The following is an 18733-nucleotide window of genomic DNA, read 5'->3' on the forward strand; positions in this document are numbered from 1 at the left end:
TAACCCAGTACTCAGTGCACACTGGACTTTCCCAGTAACGTTGCAAGTCCTGGAAAGTGACTTAAACTACAACACAGAAACAAAAATTTCTGGTTTGGGCTGATAAAATCTTCAGCAATGCATTGGCACAGGCTGCTCAGAGAAGTGATGGTGTCACTGTTCCTGGAAGTGTTGAAGAACCGTGGGGAAGTGGCACTGAGGGACGTTCTTAGTGGTCACAGTGGGGGTGGGCTGACAGTTGGACTAGATGTTCTCAGAGATCTTTTCCAATCTTAATGATTCTATGACTCTAAACACAGTTCATGACATGATCCGCTATCACTCTCATCACCCAATTGGAAAATTCCTGAGGTGTGACCTATGGGCACCAACAGTAAGAGCACTCCGTACAATGCAGCTCTGTGATGCATTTGACTGGGTTGTGCGAAATGTTCCATTTCCTGCCTTCCCCACAAAGGCTTCAGCTTGTGTCACATCCTCTGTTGATAAGGTAGAACCTTTATCTCTAATGCTTTCAGTCAAGCGTTCTGCTTGCTTAGCATCTGGTGTCAATCAGGAGGTTGGTCTCCTTCCACAAGAGATTTCTCTGTTTTGAGAGCAAAATGCTTCTTTCAGGTGGCTCCAACCTGGGAGAAAAACTCCCAGGACAAACCTATCTTGAGAAATACTCTTGCAGTGATGACAGGTATTTGCTTATCAGTTTCCTGCATGCATAGCATAGCTCTTTCTGCCTCCCCTGTCTTCTGTTGCTCTGCCAAGTTCTGAGGAGAAAAGGAGAGAGCCAGGCACCTTGTTTCCTCTGTGCCTTCAGCACGTCATGTACCCTGGAGCAGTTTTACCATGTTCCCAGCGTAAATAGTGCTGTTTTAATAATGCATGGCATACTACCCACCTTAAATCATTCTATTTCTAGCAGACTGCCATCTTCAGTTCAGAGAAAGTTGCTTGTTTAATTGTTTGCATGGCTTTTGTTGTTGTTCTTCTTCTTCCTGAGCCCTGAAGAGTTTCTCTTTTTTCTGCTTAAAGATAAACAAGATATTTTTTTAATGATCTTTTTTAAACTGTTTTATTGAAATACTTCATGAGTAAATGGCCCCCCATGGGTATGTAGTAATAATTGCAAAGCTTATTTTTTCTGCTCCCAGTGGCATTGATTGTGTGAAAATAAATGTTGAGTACTATGGAGTAATTAATCCTTAACATCTCTCAGGACTTTGGAAGGTAGTTATTACTATCTTTAGCTCACAAACTGAGGTGAGCAACAGGAGCTGGATAATTCACCCTTGCCCCAGAGACCAAGGGACAAGATCATGATCTGCTGGTATCAAGTAGATCCCTTTAATTGAAATATTGCACTCATGCTCTTCAGATATTTCACTGATATGTGCATCTCTACTGCTTCCATAGATTTATGGGGCTATGTCATTGAACTGCTGGAAGTTTCTAGAAGAACTAAACCACTGGATAGAATTGTAGAATCATAGAACGGCTTGGGTTGGAGTGGACCAACCCAAGGGGTTGAGGGGTCTGGAACACAGGCCATATGAGGAGAGGCTGAAGGAGCTGGGAATGTTCAGCCTGGAGAAGAGGAGGCTCAGGGGAGACCTCATTGCTCTCTATAACTTCTTGAAGGGAGGTTGTAGTGAGCTGGGGGTCGGCCTCTTCTCTCGTGCCATCAGTGATAGGAGCAGAGGGAATGGCTTCAAGCTACGGCAGGGGAGATTCAGGCTGGACATGAGGAAGTATTACTTTTCAGAAAGGGTGGTCAGGCACTGGAATGGATGCACAGGGAGGTGGGGGAGTCACCGACCCTGGGGGTGTTCAAGGAAAGGCTGGATGTTGTGTTGAGGGACATGGTTTAGTGGGAGCTATTGGGAATAGGTGAACGGTTGGACTGGATGAGCTTTTAGGTCTTTTCCAACCTTGGTGATTCTATGATTCTATGATTCTATGACCTCCAAGATCATCAAGTTCCAACCCCCCTATTGTGAGCAGGATTGTCACCCACTAAATCAGACACTCGATTAGGTTGCCCAGAGCCCCATCCAACCTGGCCTTGAAAGATTTTGATAGAAAAAGTTAGTGGAGAGCTGGTCAGTACATTCCATGGACAACAATACAGTTCATCCTGCACTGGTTTGTTGACTCTCTCTTGAGGTTCCATTCACCTCTAAACCAAGCCAATGGAGCAGATCAAATCCTTCAACACCATCCAGTACTCCTTTGCTCTCACAGTTCTTATCTGAACCATTTGCAGAACCATAGCAGTGCTCCTGGATGACTGCCTGACAGCCAGGAGGAACACTGCAGCTCCCAGGGCAGTGGTCTTCATGGCTCCTCTAAGGCACCCTTGTGGGTCAGATACTCAGATAGTCAGTGAGAAATGAAAGCAGATGGAAAGTGAAGGAAAGATGCTTTACAGAAAAAGCATATAGAATTAGGTTCACAACTAAGAGAACAGAGAGAGCACATTCTTGACCAGATAATAATAATAATAATAATAGTAATAATAATAATAATAAGCTTTTCCTGATGGTTGGACACTGGTATGGCAAAAAAAAAAAAACAAAAAAAAAACCCTTTGCTAAATTTATGCATAAACTAAATAAACAAAATTAATGCAATGTGTGATTGGGTTCCTCTCTGCTAATCAAAGCTTGCAATTTTCCTCTTGTACCTTTATTTAATGATCTTATTTGCTGACATACTGCAGTGACATACTGAAGATTTCAGCAAGCATCCCACCTACTGTACCTTGTCTTTTACTAATGCCATGATCTTGATTTTCTTTGGTGCTAGTACAGCACCGTGTGATCCTGACCCACAGCTGCAGGCTGCAGGCACTGAAAACAAACAAGCAAACCAAAACAGATATAGGGAATAATATTAATTATTAACAATCTAATTAGAAAATGTTGCTTGAGTAAAAAGTAAGAATGATCTTTATTCTGAGGACTAGACCTCCTAGTGTAAAATAGTAAAATAAAATAAAATAAAATAAAATAAAAGGAAAAGAGATTAAAATTCAATGCATATGATATGAGATGATGATATGACTGATCTACACTAGCAGAAAATCTGCCACTTCTCTTCATTTTTGGTTTGTGCAATTGCACTTGGAGACCATCCAACCACTTGTGGTTTCCTGTATTCAGTTGCGTCGCTCGTTCACATAAACAATGGATTCGTGTTCCAGTTGTTGGTTTGATAGCCCCATGTAAGCCATAAAAGGGGCTCACAATATGTTTATGGATTGTTCATAAAGCTGACAGCTGTATAAAAAAAACATTAGACTCAGTTCATTTTAGCACCCTGTTTATCTTTCTTCACTTTTGAAAACTCTTTCACCATAATGTAGTAACTCCCCATACACACATGAAATATTTTCTACTGAAGTGCTATGACCTTGATTCCAAATCTTTCTCGCTGGTTTTGGTACAGAGAAGTCTGGCTTGTGAATGCGGTTGACAAGAAGAATTCCAGTTAGAGTAGATGTTGGAAGTCCCAACCACACTGATGTATATCTCAACACCTATTAACATCTTCCAAAGCATTCAACAAAGAGGTTTTAGGGATACAAGGTGGCTTCAGACAGTGAGTAGATGTGTATTCACAAACACTTTCACTTCCTACTTGTCACATGAAATCCCTTGAGAGTTGGTAAAGGTCTAGTCAATGTAGTCCACAGAGCCCAGAGCTCAAGACTTATCGTCCCAACCCGTACAGAATAGATCAGCTAAAATGTGCTCAGGTGGCAATATTTCAATTCTAAAAGTCCACAGTTATGTGAACAGAATCCCTCAGCTTTGCTTAGAAGGAACTGATAACACCCATCTTCCTGTCATCCTCAGGTCATCACACTTCCTTCAGCTGCCCTGTCTCAAGGTCATCTTCCCCAAAGGCATCCAGTCATCACGCAGAAACGGAGACCAAGAGCAGAGTTTGCTGCAGTCATTAATCACTTCTGTTGCTTTGGGGTACAGCTGGAAGGTCTCATTCCTCTTCCCAGTTCTGTTGCTTTCAACAAACTTTTATTGATTCGGTCAACCCTTTCTCTCTGCATAGCAATAGAGTGGTGCTGGTTACACCAGCTAAAGGCCTGGTCCAACACATTGATAACAAATCAGGGAAGACCTAGAAATGGAAACAGCAACAACAAACCCGATTAAAAACACCACTTCAGATCCACCAAACTTTCTGCTATTGATTGACAAATGAGGAGACTCAAAACACAGGAAGCCACCAGTAATTAATGGTTCATTTTGCAAATACTGACATCCTGGAGGTGGATATCGTTGTGTTTGAATAACAACACAGTGATTGTTTTCCTGTTTCTAATCCCAATGCAAATAATACATAGGAATAGACTTCACAGTTAGTTTATGGAATCTGATGCCATTACTTTATTTAAACAAAACTCACGAAGTGGAAGGCAGAACAGATGCACTGCACTGGGTTTGAAAAGAAAGCTAAATAGGGAACATAACCCCAAGGGCACAGAGCAGCAAATCCAGCCTTCAGCAAACTGCTACATGAATCAGCTCTCAAATAATGTTCTTTCAGACATTTTATTAACAGTCTTTGTATTGCTGATTGCCCGGGGCAAAGAGAAAAAGCACAGACAGGAAATCCCCAGGTGCGTTTATTTCTCTCTATTATGGCCTCCAACAACACCTTGTATCATAGAATCACCAAGGCTGGATAAGACCTCCAAGATCAACTAGTCCATGGTACATTTGTATGACATTTTCCCAAAGATACAGAAAAATAGGGCACTTCATGAGAGACGTTCAGCTCGGATGTTAATTTCATGTCAGGAGGAGAGCTAAATAACAGAGATAAGCTCCACTAGCTAGTGACCACTGAATCACTGTGTTACTACTGGTGTGAGGAAGAATCAAAACTTTCCTAAGTTGTTCATAACTGAAATGAGAAAAATGTTTTCTAGGCTGCACACAAAATGATAGACAATCACATAATCATAGAACAGTGCAGGTTGGAAGGGACCTCTAAGATCACTTAGTTCCAATCCCCTTGGTTGGAAGGGTTGCTAAGCACTAAACCAGGCACCAGCTCAGGCTGCCCAGAGCCCCATCTAACCCAGCCTTGAACACCTCCAGAGATGAGGCAGCCAGAGCTTCCCTGAGCAACCAAACTTTTTGCAAAGCCCCATTCAACACCAAGCAGCTCCAGCCTTCCTACCCTCACACCACATCCCTGAAGCCTTGTTTTTTATTTTATGGGTTTTTTTTCTTCAGAAATATGTCAAAAAGAAACACGGGAAGCAAGTACCAACCTCCCACCAGCTGCAGCAAAATGGGAGCTGGACATCAGCATAGTTTAATGGAAAGTGAAGTAAATGGGCAAAATCTCCCACACTATATCTACTCCAGTTTTCACAGAAATGAGCTCAGGACAAAATGATCTTGTGGGGGAATACAGCTCGGTGTTGTTGGTAAAAACATCATTTTAACACTTAGAAATGCTCCTGTGCCCACTCAGGAGAAAAGATAAAGGTTTAAACCTTGAACATTCCTGTGACCGTGCATAAAACTTACAGTTTTATCCTGGCTCCCCTTCACATCCCAAATTATGTATGTGGTGATAAGAATGGCTACAGAAGAGGCCAAAGAGGAGGTGTAGCAAAGCTGCAAAGTCAAGGTTTCATAGAATCATTAAGGCTGGAAAAGACCTCCAAGATCATCACATCCAGCCTCAACCCATCCCCACCATGCCCTTAGTGCCACATCTCCATGGTTTACCTCCAGGGACAGTGACTCCCCCACTTCTCTGGGTGTTGTTCAAATGGGATGCTCAAAATTAGTCAAGACTTTGCCTGTACATTCACTGTCACAAGACACAGAATGTTGGGATTCTCTCTGTCTGAAAAGAAGCTGGAAATGAACAATTTCAAAAGTCTTCCCACAAAGAAACCTGAATCCAATGGGCTCCTTGGACGCATTCAGGCCACGTGAATAACTGAAGGAAGCACGCATGAAATGCTGTCGTAATAAAGCTATTATTAGCTGTGAGAGGCAGTGACCAGCTAATCAGCCGTTCCTCTGCCACTTTATGATCCAAACGAACTTTTAGATAGCTCTGTTGTGTGTTCAAGTCATCGTACAACTAATTGATGCAATTAGCATCCCATCCCTCTTTTTACACTGGTAATCATAAGGTAGTATCAAACCTACAAACTATAGGACTAGGGTTTTCCATATCAAACAAGGAAAAAAAAAATGTCCTGCAAGTATCCATAAAAAGCACAGACCACTCCATAGAGAATAAGAAATGAAACCTTCCACACTGTGTGTGAAAGAGGAGGGATTTCCACATTTACATCCCAAACACAGGCAGATTTGGCATTAGAATCACAGAATCATTCAGGAATGAGATCTAAGATCACCAAACCAACCCCACCCCACCATGCCCACTGAACCACGTCCTTCAGTGCCACATCTCCATATTTCCCAAACACCTCCAATGTATCACTAACCCTTCTGAGAAGAATTTTTTCCTAATTTGAACTGTCCTTTGGCTCTGGGAAGATTGGGGATGATGCTTCTGCACAGTGAAGCACAGCTCTGAAAGCTTCTCCCATCAGGGCTGTAGGAATCCCTTGGTGACTGCACCAACTGGGGGGTAAAAAGTGAAAATCAAGCTTTGCTGATCTCCTCTTGGTTTCCCTCCATCCCACTCAGTTTAACCACTGAGCAAATGGTTAAAAAAGGGAAAGAGAAAAAGGAAAAGAGAAAAAGACAGGGGGAAGAAGGGGGGGGGGGGGGGGGAAGGTTTTAGAAGTGGAGAAAGTCTGTAAAAGAGAAAAACGGAGGAAAGGGAGGGAGGAGGGAAAAAGGGGAGAAAGGAGGCAAAAAAGATAAGGTGGAAAAGAGAAAAAAAAATATGGGAACTGGGGGAAAATAAAGATATGAGGGGAAAGGGGAGAAAAGGGGAGGGGTGGAAGAAGAAAAAGGGGAGAAGGGAGAAAGAGGGGGGGAAGGGAGAGAAAGGGGGAAGCAGGAATGCGGAAGGCGGAAAACGGGGGAAAGGAATGGAATGTGGAAGAAAGGGAGGAGGAAAACGAAGAAAAATGAAAAAGGGAAGGGGGGGGTGAAAGAAGGAATGTAAAAACTAAGGGAGGGAAAAAAAGGAGGAGGAAGGAAATGGGGAACGGACGGGGAAAGGGAAAAAAAAAACGGGAAGAGAAAAAAGAGATTAAAAAAAAAAAAAAAATGGATAAGGGGAGGAGGGGACCCCCTCCCTCCCCCCGTGCAGCTCCGGCACCTGGGGCGGGAGGGAGGCGGAGCGGTCCCGCCCCATGTAGAAGGCGGCTGGGGGCGGCGGAGCGGTGCGGAGCAGTGCGGAGCCGTTTCCGTCCCTCTGTCTCTCTCTCCGTCTCTCTGTTCTCTCACCGTGAATGCGCGCAACGGGAGCGCAAGTCCTGGAGCGCAGCGCAGCGCTGAGGCGAGGAACGGAGCGCTCGGAGCTCGGCGGAGCGCGGTGTCCTCGGCAATGCAATCCGCGCGGCTGCGCGTCCTCCTGCCTCTGCTGGGCTGCCTCCTATCCGCGGTGAGTGCTGCCGGTGCGGGGTTGCGTGGGGTTCTGCCCCGGTCTGTAGGCGCTCTGTTTTTGTTGGATGGGTTCAGAAGAGGCGTTTCGCCTAAAGCAAAGTTTGGGCAACTTTGGAAACGCGGTCGGTGAAAGGCAGGTGTGCGTTTGCTGGGTTTCCCTTTCTGTGTATAAGCGGGAATCTCTAGTTATTATTTTTTTCTCCTTCTTTCCTCCTTTATTTGTTTATTTATTTTTCTTTCTCTGAGCTCTCCCTCTTCAAGAGTAACGGTATCGTAGGAGCTCGAGGAATTCACTTTGTGTTTTCAGTGCTTTCTCTCGACTCCCGCTGGCATTCAGCTTAGCCGTCTGCCGCTCCCGCTCAGGAGCGCAATGGTTTTCGTGCAGCACCCTGCCAAAACTGGGAGTAACGGGATGCGATACCCCAGGACAGAGGCTCCAGATGGTACCATTCCCACCCATGAGAAGTTCAGCAAAGTGCCATTCTCCTACACTTCAACCTCATCGTTCATCCTTTAGCAGCAAAGGATGTGTTTTCTTCCCGCTCTGTCCCTTCTGCTTGTAATTTCCATGCTAGCCAGTCCCTGACCACGGGCAGCGCTGCTTCTTTCCCACTGCTGACAGTTGGTAGCATGCTGTAGGGGTTAGCAAATAGGATTGATTCTGCTGGTGCATGCAATAGCTGATTTGCTGTGCAAACAGTGCAGGCGTGGGGTTGGGTACTGAATGTTTTATTGAAGCTCTTGTTTCCTTCCAGTTTGCAATTTCTAGCTCGTTCCACACTTTTTTTTTTATTATCTGGTGAGCTGCATGGGGAGCTGGCTGTGGCTGAGTTTCCTTCCCGTAGAGTTGGCTGATGTTGCCCATGGGAACTGGTTGCCCATTGGCACATGGCCACAGGTCTCCCTGTATGATCACAGAGTGGGTTGGGTTGCGAGGAACCTTAAGGACTATCCAGTTCCAGCCACTTTGGCTCTGCTCAGCGAGTGACAGCTTTGAACCACTCCACTCCCCATAGGGCAGAGCCAACCAGGCTGAACCTCAGAGAATGACAAGTAACCCAGATTTGAGACTGCATCACTTGTGTCTCCTTACTTCTCCCCTTCTCACAAAGCAGTTGTTTCAGTGTTGCTTTCTTTTCTGCTGTCAGTGTGAGCCACCCAAGCAACTTCATCACCAAAACTTTCTTTGAGGAAGAACAGGTGGGAAAATGGATTGCAATGTATGTATATGTGAATAAAAAATGGCCAGGCTTTTCATTCCAGGAATCCTACAGATTTTGCCATAGTGAAGATCCAAAACAGCTCATGGCCAGGGCTGGAGTTGAGGGGGGGTTAAGAGAGGAGCAGCGCTCCTCAGCTGCTGGAGCTGCTCCAGCCTTTGCTCCCGCTGAAGCTCGTGGCAGAAAAAAATAATCCCAGTTCATTAAATGCTGTTGGCACGAAGGGGTCCTCTGGGTCAGGATCCTGCAGAGTTGTTTGCACCGCATGTTGTAGTTTGGCATGCGTTTGTGTCGCTTGGTCCTGTTGGTGAGTGCACACCCTGAAGCTCTGCAACAGTGGCAACTTGCAGCCTCATTGTGTTCCAAGGGTCAATCCCAGTCCTTTTTCAACCCTTGTTGTGTTTTCTTGTTCCATGCTTTATCTTGCTTCCTTGCCTTGGTTTAATGGAACCTTCAGTTGCTTTGCTGTTCTTTTGCTGTGTTGCTTTTCCTGCACCTGGTTTGTGCTGGTGGGTTAGAGAGATTTACAATCTCCTTATCTATGCTGATCTACACAAGGTGACTAATACCAAAGTGTCTCAGTGCCAGAGCAAATCCCTGTTGTTTCTGTTTCGCTGTTTGAGCCCAGGAATCAGGATTTGTTTTTAAAGCAAAAGATAGCTGTGTGGTGGTGACAGTCTGGCTCTGGGACCTGAGATTGCAAAGGTTTTTTTGCAAAGTTTGTTGTGATAACTTTTATTGGTCTGCCATTGGAAAAAAACTTTGAACGAGAGCAATAGGCTGATTGAGAAGTTCAGTGCTATAAAGCTGTTGTGGCCCCGTGGCTTCTAATTGCCCCTGTAAAGTTTCACCTTGCCCTCTCGTGTTCTACTGTGGAAAGAAGAAGCTGGGTAAATGTTATTTGCTGTGGTTCAGCAGAGCTGCCTCTAGCAGTGGTCAAGCTTAACACTGACCCAAAGAGTGAAGTTTGGGAGGGAGGATATGCAATGCAAATGTGCAGTGATCCCTGCTGGGTTCTTTTGGGTTGATTTGCCATTTTGGGGCTGTGATTGAGTTGATCCAGCCCAGATCAACAAATTGCACAGTGCGTGTCCAGCAAATGGGGATGTGGTTAATTCAGAGCCCTTGGTGGGCTCTGTGTGCTTTCAGAGCTCATGGATTTGGCCAGACCTTTTCCATTGGTGTAATCTGTGCTTTTCTTCAGAGGTTTGTTCTGCTTCTGCAATGAAGGAAGGGAGTAAAAACACTCAGATCTGATCTTTTAGCACCCTAAATGTAAATGCAAGAGATGGATGATTCTGAAAAGAAAACAGTTAAATTTGGGCTTGTTGGACAGCCACTTTGGCCGTAACTCCATCTCTTTCATCTGACCATCGACTGTGAATCTGAGCATTGAGAAACACACATTTAAACCAAAATAATCCATTTCATGTTTAAAGGAGGCGTTGTTACAAAACCGAAACCTGTTGCTGGGTTTGTGATTGATAAACATTTATCCATGTGTAAATGCATGGCTGGTTTTATTCATTCATTCATTTTAGGGCCATCTAAAAACACATTACCTCTCGGTAACTCCAGAACTCTCATTGGCTCTGTATAAAACTGAAATAAGTTCTTAGAGCATGTATTTTCAATCATGCATATTTCTAAGAAGCTCTAATTTCAGGCATAACAAGAGAAAAGAGCAAAGTAGGCAAAATTATACTGTGTGGAGTATTGAAGGCAGTTTCCTCCAATGCGTCAGCAAGGGGATTCACATCATAACCCTCCCTCCTTCCTGAGCTGAGAGATCTGCAGGAAACCTTGGAAGAACCAGGTGGGATTGGGATCATGATGTGTCATAAAAAGGGCTGAATCCTACTCAGGGTTTTTAAAGAGAAGGGATAATTGCCAAATATTCAGCATCAGAAAGCAGATGTGACCATGGACAGAGAAAGCTGCCTAGCTTGTTAATTTGGGTTTGGATGTACACGATGCTTCCTTTTTCCCTTTTTACAGTGCTCTAAAAATAATCTGCTTCAAGTTCCTTCACCGTTGTAGTATCAGCAGTGGTGTGACAGCCAGAGGGCTGAGCTGAATACCAATGCCAGTTGAGTTATGCTCTGTCTCAGGTTGAAATCTGGCTGGTGTGGACTTGTGATGGTGCTGCTACTTTTTGTTCTTGTTCTCATCATGACACAGTAGTGCAGCTTTTCTGGGTGCTCTACTCACCCAAGCGTGGAGGTTGAGGTCCCTGTTGGATGCAAAACCTCTTCTGCAGTTGGACAACTGCTCTGGCTCTGATCACGCAACTGTCTAAACATGGAGGTCGAGTTCATTGTTGGATGCAAAGCCAGTTTTGCAGCTGAACAACTGAGGTGTGAGTTCAAGAAGTGTTTGGACATGGCTCTCAGATGCAGGGTTTGGGTTTTAGGGGCACAGTGTGGAGTAAGGTTGGACTCAGTGATCCTTGGGAGTCCCTTCTGACTTGGGATACTTGATGGTTCCATGATTCCCTGAGTACATTATGGGTCTGGGCACGAAGGCACTGATTGTGAGACCTAGAAAGAAGAAGAGGATGAGAACTGGGGAGAAAAAAAATAGGATTGGAAGCAGCCTGCGCCAGGCAGTGTTGCTGTAGCTCTGTGCTGTAGCTGCCTGAAAGCCCTTTGGGTGCTCAGCCCATGACTCAGCCATGTCCTTGCTGTGTCTCTGTGTGGGCTGTACTGTACCTTGTCTTCTTAAGTGATGGTTTGTGCAGTTCTCAGGAGATGAAAGACATAAATAGTGTTTTCTCTTTACTAAATGGTCTCTGGCAGAAGCAACTGGAAAGGCTGGGATCTCATGAAAATCAGTCTTGCCATATCCTATGGTGACTGAATCCGTAGGATTGGGAAGTCAACAGCATTTGGATTACTTAATAGACACAGATTTCTTGTTGTAGATGGAGAAATGGGACAGGAGGAATATCTCCCTATTCAGCATCAGTTGTCCCATTGTTAGCCTGAAAAAGACTCCAGACATTATATAGATCAAGGAGATCCAAGACAAAAGTCATTATTTTTTAATTAGATCTAAGTGCACTTGGTGGTTTGTCACATTCTGTGTGAAATCAGTGGCTCAGATTCAGGAGAGTAGTCTGCTGATCTGTGTGAAGGGAAAGTTGTTACTTAGGTTTTGATGAAGAGAAGAACTTGGCTTGGTTTTATGAACGTGGTGGGTCGCGTCATGCTCTCAGGCCAAGCCAGCACAGAGGCAGTGTAATTTCTGTGCTGGGAATGGGATCTTTGCAGCATTGTGTTGGTTTATGGAAAGAGGGATGTTCCAGTGCCTGGAAAAGGGGGTGTAGTTATTACAACCCTGTTCTCTGATCTCATCAACTTTATTCTGTGTTAGAAAAACAAGGAAAGTCCTTTGTGAGGTCCAGAATCTAAGAAATGCAGCCAGGAAAAAAAAAAAAGAAAAAAGAAAAACACATTTATGGTCCAAATATGTAGGCAACCTGAGTAAGAGATGCTGTGATGTTTCAGGGCAGGAGAAGTGGCCAGCGAGAGGTTGGATGGACAGACAGACGGACAGGAGCTCCAGCTCCTTCCATGAGACTTGCTGGGCCTGACTGTGCCCTGGCACTGATTACTCTGAGTTTCCCTTGCTGAGTGCTGAGCATTTGATGCTTTACTGCTCACAGATGTTCTCCAGAAGTCACGAGCTATGTTTGGGTGGGAACGAAGCCAACACAGGGATGTCTGGAAATGAGATCCCAGAGGACTGTGGTGGTGGAACGAAGCTCAAACCCTACGTTTTTCTCTATGAGAGAGGAAGGGAAGCGATGCTGGCTATCAGATTGGCCTCCATCCAGAGCTAACACGGCTAACAATGTGTCAGGGAGGTTGGACACGAGCAGCCTTCTCATCACAGCTCCCTTTCAGAGCACCCTGCGGCTCGCTTGGCCTCCTGCCTGCCCACCAGGGATCTCTCTGGGATGATTCATCTCTCCAGGCACCAGCTTTACCTTTCACATTGCAAGACCCATGATGCAGGGAGAGTTCATTCATTAGCATTCAGAAAGTGCCCTGGGGAAGGGATGTGATGCAGATGGGCTACCAGAAGCCAGCTGGGTGCTCCTTAAATTCTTATCCTTCAATTCTTTACTTGTTGAATGGGGCAATAGTAGGCTTCTTCAGCACTGTGTTTATAAAGTACCTGAAGTCTTCTGGAGAGACAGGTGGAAATGCAAAGCTTCCTTCTGATAAGGATGGTGTTTGCAGTGCCCAGAGTTTGTCCTCAAACTTCAGTTTGACTGGAAGCATCTGCTGGTTATTAGCTTTGCTACAAACCACTTTAAAACTGCTTAGCCTCAAGCACAAACCCTAAGGAGGGAGCAGATACAATAGCAAGAGCAATTATGTTAAATGATTGCCAGTCTGCACAAGTAAATATAACCCGTGTGAGCACAGCCTGACCTGGCTGGTAAGGTTAAGTGGCGGAAGCAGGTGTGACATTTCTTTACTTATGGTCCTTGCCTCCAGCATTCATCCTGTGCTCGTTGGTTGGCTTGCAAATGTGGTGCCCTGGAGTTGCCATAGCCCTGGTACCGAGTTAGTGTTGGTGACATCAGCAATCAGCCCAGCACATTTGGGCACCTCAGTACAGAAAGGACATAGAGGTGCTGGAGCAGGTCCAAAGAAAGGCAACAAGGCTTGTGAAGGGCTTGGAGAATATGGCCTATAAGGAGAGACTGAAGGAACTGGGGCTATTTGGTCTGGGGAAGAGGAGGCTGAGGAGAGACCTTACTGCTCTCTTCCAACACCTGAAAGGTGATTGCAGCAGAGCAGGGCTGGTCTCTTCTCACTGGTGACAGGAGGAGAGGAAATGGCCTCAAGTTGCACCAGGGGAGGTTTAGGTTGGATATCAGGAAAAACCTCTTTACAGAAGGGTTGTTAAGCACTGGAATAGGCTGCCCAGGGAGGTGGTTGAGTCACCATCCCTGGATGTGTTGAAAAACCATTTGGATGTGGTGCTCAGGGACATGGTTTAGCAGAGGGCTGTTAGAGTTAGGGCAGTATGGTCTGGTTGTGGTTGGACTTGATGGTCTTTAAGGCCTTTTCCAACCTGAGCAATACTACGATTCCATGATTGTAGGCTGGTTTATAAAGTGAGTTTAGGGATATGTTGTGCACCAGAGTGTGCTTTGTGGATTGCTTATGGCTGGAAAGCACTCATTTTTGCTGTTTTACTGGTGTCTCAGTGTTCCAGGTTTTATCTACAGCCCCAATTTATACGTGTACATCATACTTCCAGGACTTAAAGACTAGCTTCTGAGCTAAAGTCTCAACACGTGAGTGTTGGAGACCCTGATGTATTTTTCATAAATGAAGTCCCTTTTCCAGTCAACTGAAACAGCAGATGTTAATAGCCCTAAACTCCTCTGTGAGTCACATTAAGTAGGTTCCTTACCCCCAGGGCATTCTATTTAGTGTTTGAACATCCGGGAGAGGGAAATTTACACTTCTGGTTTTCTATTTAAATTCAGGTGCTAGAAATGCGTAGAGATTATTTTCTGATTCAGATCTGAACTGGGATTATTTTCAGATCCATTTCACCGGTGGGCCAAACAAAAGGCTCCGTGATGCTGCTTTGGTAATCTCTTCAGAAGTTGAGAATTCGGCGTTGTTGATTTGCACCAAAAGTCAAGAGAACTGAACACGAAGGCCCCAAACCTTTTTGGGGCCACATATGTTTACTGAGCTAAACCCAAAGGTGTTTGCTGAGCTGCTGTCCTCCTGATCCACCTTTTGCTTGTACAGCAGGCTCAGGGATGATCCTACTGAAGTCTTGATGCTGAGCGTGAGCTCCCTGTTGGTATAGTTTAATCTGCATCCCTGTGAAATTTCACCTCATCAAGAGGGGGGAAGAAAAAGTAAGATCTATTTAAATCCAGTTCTTCTCAGGAGGGAAAATAATCAATACCTCATGTCTCCTTTGTAAATCTGAAATCTATAGTGTGTCTTTGAAAAGGATGTTTATTTGTGGCTCGAACCTTGATTTTTGCGTTGAACAGATGTTTCAATTAATACCTGGTGACCCGCAGCATCACAGCACCTGAGCAGCGAGTGTCTCCAGGGCCCTTATCAATGTCACAGTCTCTTGCAGTTAATCAGCCTCTATGGGTGACCTCGGGCTGGAGATCACCTTGCAGAACAGGATGCCCGTTCTGCACAGGTGTGACCTGGAGCAACGGAGATCCCACTGGGTCAGGTTCACTTTGGGTCAGCGGAGATGCATGAAAATACCCACGATCTCCCTTTCTCAACAGCCAAACCCACACAAATCCTGTGTTATCTGCCAGTCCCATGCACGTGCCATGAGCACAGAGGATAACAGTGCACCTTTTCAGGCCTCATTTTCAGGCAGGCTACAGCAGCAGTTTGCTCCAGCTCCTGCAGTTAGAGGTCTGGAGCCGCCAGCTGGATCCCTCCCCAGGTTATCCACGCGTTGTATCCCTGCAGTCTTCTTTATTCACAGCTCAGAAGCAGCTTTTATCCCATATTCCTTAAGTGGCCAGGTGGCTGAAGTTCAAACTTTAAGAAATATCTGCGAGGCAAAAAGGAAAAAGAAATATACTTAATAAAACCCTTAATCACTCTGTGCAGTTGTGAAGCTGCTTCAAACCAGAGTCTGTGCATCCTTATGCTTGGAAGCAGCCAGAATCCAAAACTTGCTGGAGATTCTCCCTCTTCCACCTTTATGTAGCTGCAGCCAAATTCACCTCCTAATTTTTATGCAGTCTTTCCCATTAGAGGCCCCCTGCTATCTACCAGAGAAGGAGTTTATCCCGTTTGTGGCCATGTGAGATATAAGTCCTGGCTTTTTCTTTAAGTCACCTTTTGAGCCCTCAGGATGTGTTTTCATACTGAGGGAGGGAGTGAATAAAATCCTCCCTGGAAGCATTCAGCTCTAGCTGAGAGGAGAAGTGGTATCACACACACCACAGAGCTGCAGCAGGGCAATCCTGTGGCTAAAGCCACTTAGTCCTCACCATCAGCAGCAGGGCTCCATCTGGAGCTGTGCCTGATGCTTCTAGTTTCCTGGAATACCTGCACCCATGTGGTTCTCTCCCATTTACACCTTTCCTTTTAACTATAATCAGGCTTCTTCCCTCCACTGCTTTTTCTTTTTTTTTTAGTGTATATTAAGTTTTCTTGCTGCTCAGCATGCTCGAAGGAAGACAAATGGGCCCCGAAATGAGGCCAACCAGTGCGTGAAGAATTGCTGACATACTTGAGTGTCAACTGCTCGTTGCTTGCGTTTTTTGGGAGACTGACATTAAGCAGTGTAGGTCTTGGCTGTGCCATGCACTTAGTTCCTATCCTGTAACAATTCCTCTCAAATCATTCCCCCTCTTCTGTTTTCTCTGCTTATCGGTGTTGTGCAGTTGCATATTTTCTCTGTTTGCCTTCTGTAGGTTTGCAGTTGGGGCATAAGCTGTGTTTTTTGGGTATGGGAATTCTTGCTAGATCATCCCTTTCTTTTGAAGCACTGTTTTCAACAAAACTAATAATTGGAACCAAATAATAATTGGAACCAAATAATAATTGGAGTTGAAACTGGATAATCTTTAAAATCTCTTCCAACCCAAGCCATTCCGTGATCCCGTGGAAATTAACCTGGTTCTTCCTTCCCCACTCTCTTTTCCTTCCCCTGAGAAGTTAAACATGTTTCAGCAAACAGTGTGTTAAGGGTTTAACTTCAGGCTGTTTCTATGCAGTGTGGATGAGGCAAGGTTTGTCGAGAGAAGCGAGGGCTTACACTGGAACAACTGAAATAGATTATATTAAAAAATAAAATAAAATCTAAATGTACTTGCATACGTTGCATTGCACCCTGAGTTCTGAGAGAGAACTGAAGACAAGTGGCCATTGCTCTGGCTTTAGCCTGCAGAGTAGCCTTAAAAAGAGCTGGACAATGACCAGCAGTGTTCTCTTGCAGCCCAGAAAGCCTACTGCATTCTGGAGTACATCAAGAGAGGGGTGGCAGTGGGCAGGCTCATGGTGATATGACAAGGTGGAATGGTTTTAAACTAAAAGACAGGAGATTTAGGTTAGATGTTTGGTGGAAATTCTTTACTCAGTTGGGTGGTGAGGCCCTGAAACTGCTGCCCAGAGCTGTGGGTGCCCAATCCATGGAGGTGCTCAAGGCTATGGATGGGGTCCTGGGCAACCTGAGCTGGTGGGGGGCAACCAACCCATGGCAGGGGGTTGGAACTAGGTAGATTTTTGAGATCTTTGAGGTCTTTTCCAACCTCAGCTATTCTGTGATTCTGTGTTTGTCAGCTGGATAATCTGGAAGAGAAAGCAATCCAGGCAAAGTGCCTGGTGATAGAGGCACTTTGCAAAGCCACTGCCGCCGTCCTTCTGCATTACAGAGCTTCAAAAGCCAGGCCCATGCATTGCCATTCATGGTTCTGCTGGACTTTAAAAAACATGGGCTCAATGAACATGTTGGTTTTTATGAGGTTTTGCCATCTCTACATCTCACAGCCTACTGGTTTCTTGCAGTCACAGAGTGATGGGGCTGATGTTCCCAGCAGCTCCTCCCTGTCTGTGTAGTTCATCTGTTCTACAGGTGCCAATTACTTTTTTCTCTGTAATTAACTAACATGACTAAACTCAGAGCAGTTAATTCAGGCCTACGTATAGCTTGAAGTTTCCTGTGTTTGAGTTTTATTTCTCTTTCTTAGTACAGAATCATAGAATCGCTGAGGTTGGAAAAGACCTCCAAGATCATCCAGTCCAACTGCCCACCTACCCCCAGTATTTCCCCACTAAACCATGGCCCTTAGTATGGAATTGTAGAATCACCAAAGTTGGAAAATCTCTATTAGCCTAAAAAAAAATCTGATGTTCCACACACTTCATGGCCATTGCAGTACTTAAAACTGTGGTGCAAGAGGTTAATTTAGGGATCTACTTATCACTGTACCTATTTTCTTGGAGTTGGATGTCTACCAGTGGGTGAAGGTGTGCTGGAAGGGTGTGATCTAGTCTGTAATTAAATTGAAGCCGTCTGAATGTGAGGCTCATGATGCTGGCACGTGTATTTACATCTTCCTCTTAATTCTTCTTTGTATCTTACAAGTTTGGGGGGCATAAAACAGGAAGAATTTTTCAGTCTCCTCGAGATCTCTGCCAACACAGGTCTTCTGTTGGATCCATATGGTTATTTAACTTATTGAAGTTCCTTTGACTGGGAAGATCTTCCCAGAGCCAGGCAGCACTGGTGGTTTAACGGCTTTGGTCAAGCTCTGATAGTTTCTTAGAAGGAAAGGAAATGAAAAATCAGAGCTTGCTGCCTTGGGTCTACTTGACCTGAGCCTCAGAAATGTCTTAAGCATCTGGAAATATTTTTAAACCTAGCTGTAAAGTTGAAGCTCTGGTTGTTTGTTCAGCTATTTTACTACTATGCTCTTGTGAAGTACAGATGAAACAAAACCAGGATTTATTGAAGGGACACCTTCTAAAAACACCAAATTCATTTGTGGAAGAACAGCAAAGCAAAGAGCTGATGGGCTGCAGGTTTTTGCTAGAGGAATGGCAGTGACAGACTGTGACAGAACTGCATTTACTCTTTGGGAAAAATGATGTGGAAGGGAAGGGATGCATCTCTTGTGCAGGTTGATCAGATCTCTGATCTCACTTGAGTCAGTGCTGTCTGGGACCATCCAGAGCTGCAGCATTCCTTGGGATAGCCCATGCTGGCATCGCTATTCTGCCCTTGTGAGGCCCTATCTGCAGTACTGTGTCCAGGTCTGGGGCCCTCAGTACAAGAAAGACAGAGAGCTGTTGGAGAGGGTCCAGAGGAGCCACAAAGATGATCAGGGGGCTGCAGCACCTCCCTACAAAGACAGGCTGAGGGAGCTGGGCTTGTTCAGCATGGAGAAGAGAAGCTGCGGGGTGACCTCAG

The 18733-nt window shown here is 45.0% G+C and overlaps 1 protein-coding gene and 1 long non-coding RNA gene across 2 annotated transcripts in view; one reads left to right on the forward strand and one right to left on the reverse strand.

Annotated features, from left to right (window-relative positions):
* Positions 1-3198: 3198 nt before the first annotated feature.
* On the reverse strand, positions 3199-6750 carry LOC125696229 (uncharacterized). The gene is made up of 3 exons (XR_007378234.1): positions 6497-6750; positions 5559-5648; positions 3199-4134 (listed from the first exon to the last, which is right to left on the reverse strand). It is a non-coding gene; the product is annotated as an uncharacterized LOC125696229 (long non-coding RNA).
* A 544-nt stretch (positions 6751-7294) lies between these two features.
* LOC125696208 (vasoactive intestinal polypeptide receptor) overlaps positions 7295-18733 on the forward strand; it is a 106769-nt gene continuing 95330 nt past the window's right edge. The window contains exon 1 of the mRNA XM_048951633.1: positions 7295-7569. Coding sequence (XP_048807590.1) covers positions 7513-7569 — 57 coding nt within the window. The 5' untranslated portion in view covers positions 7295-7512. The remainder of the gene's footprint in view (positions 7570-18733) is intronic.

This window comes from Lagopus muta, chromosome 7, assembly GCF_023343835.1.
Source record: "Lagopus muta isolate bLagMut1 chromosome 7, bLagMut1 primary, whole genome shotgun sequence".
NCBI classification, from domain to species: Eukaryota; Metazoa; Chordata; class Aves; order Galliformes; family Phasianidae; genus Lagopus; species Lagopus muta.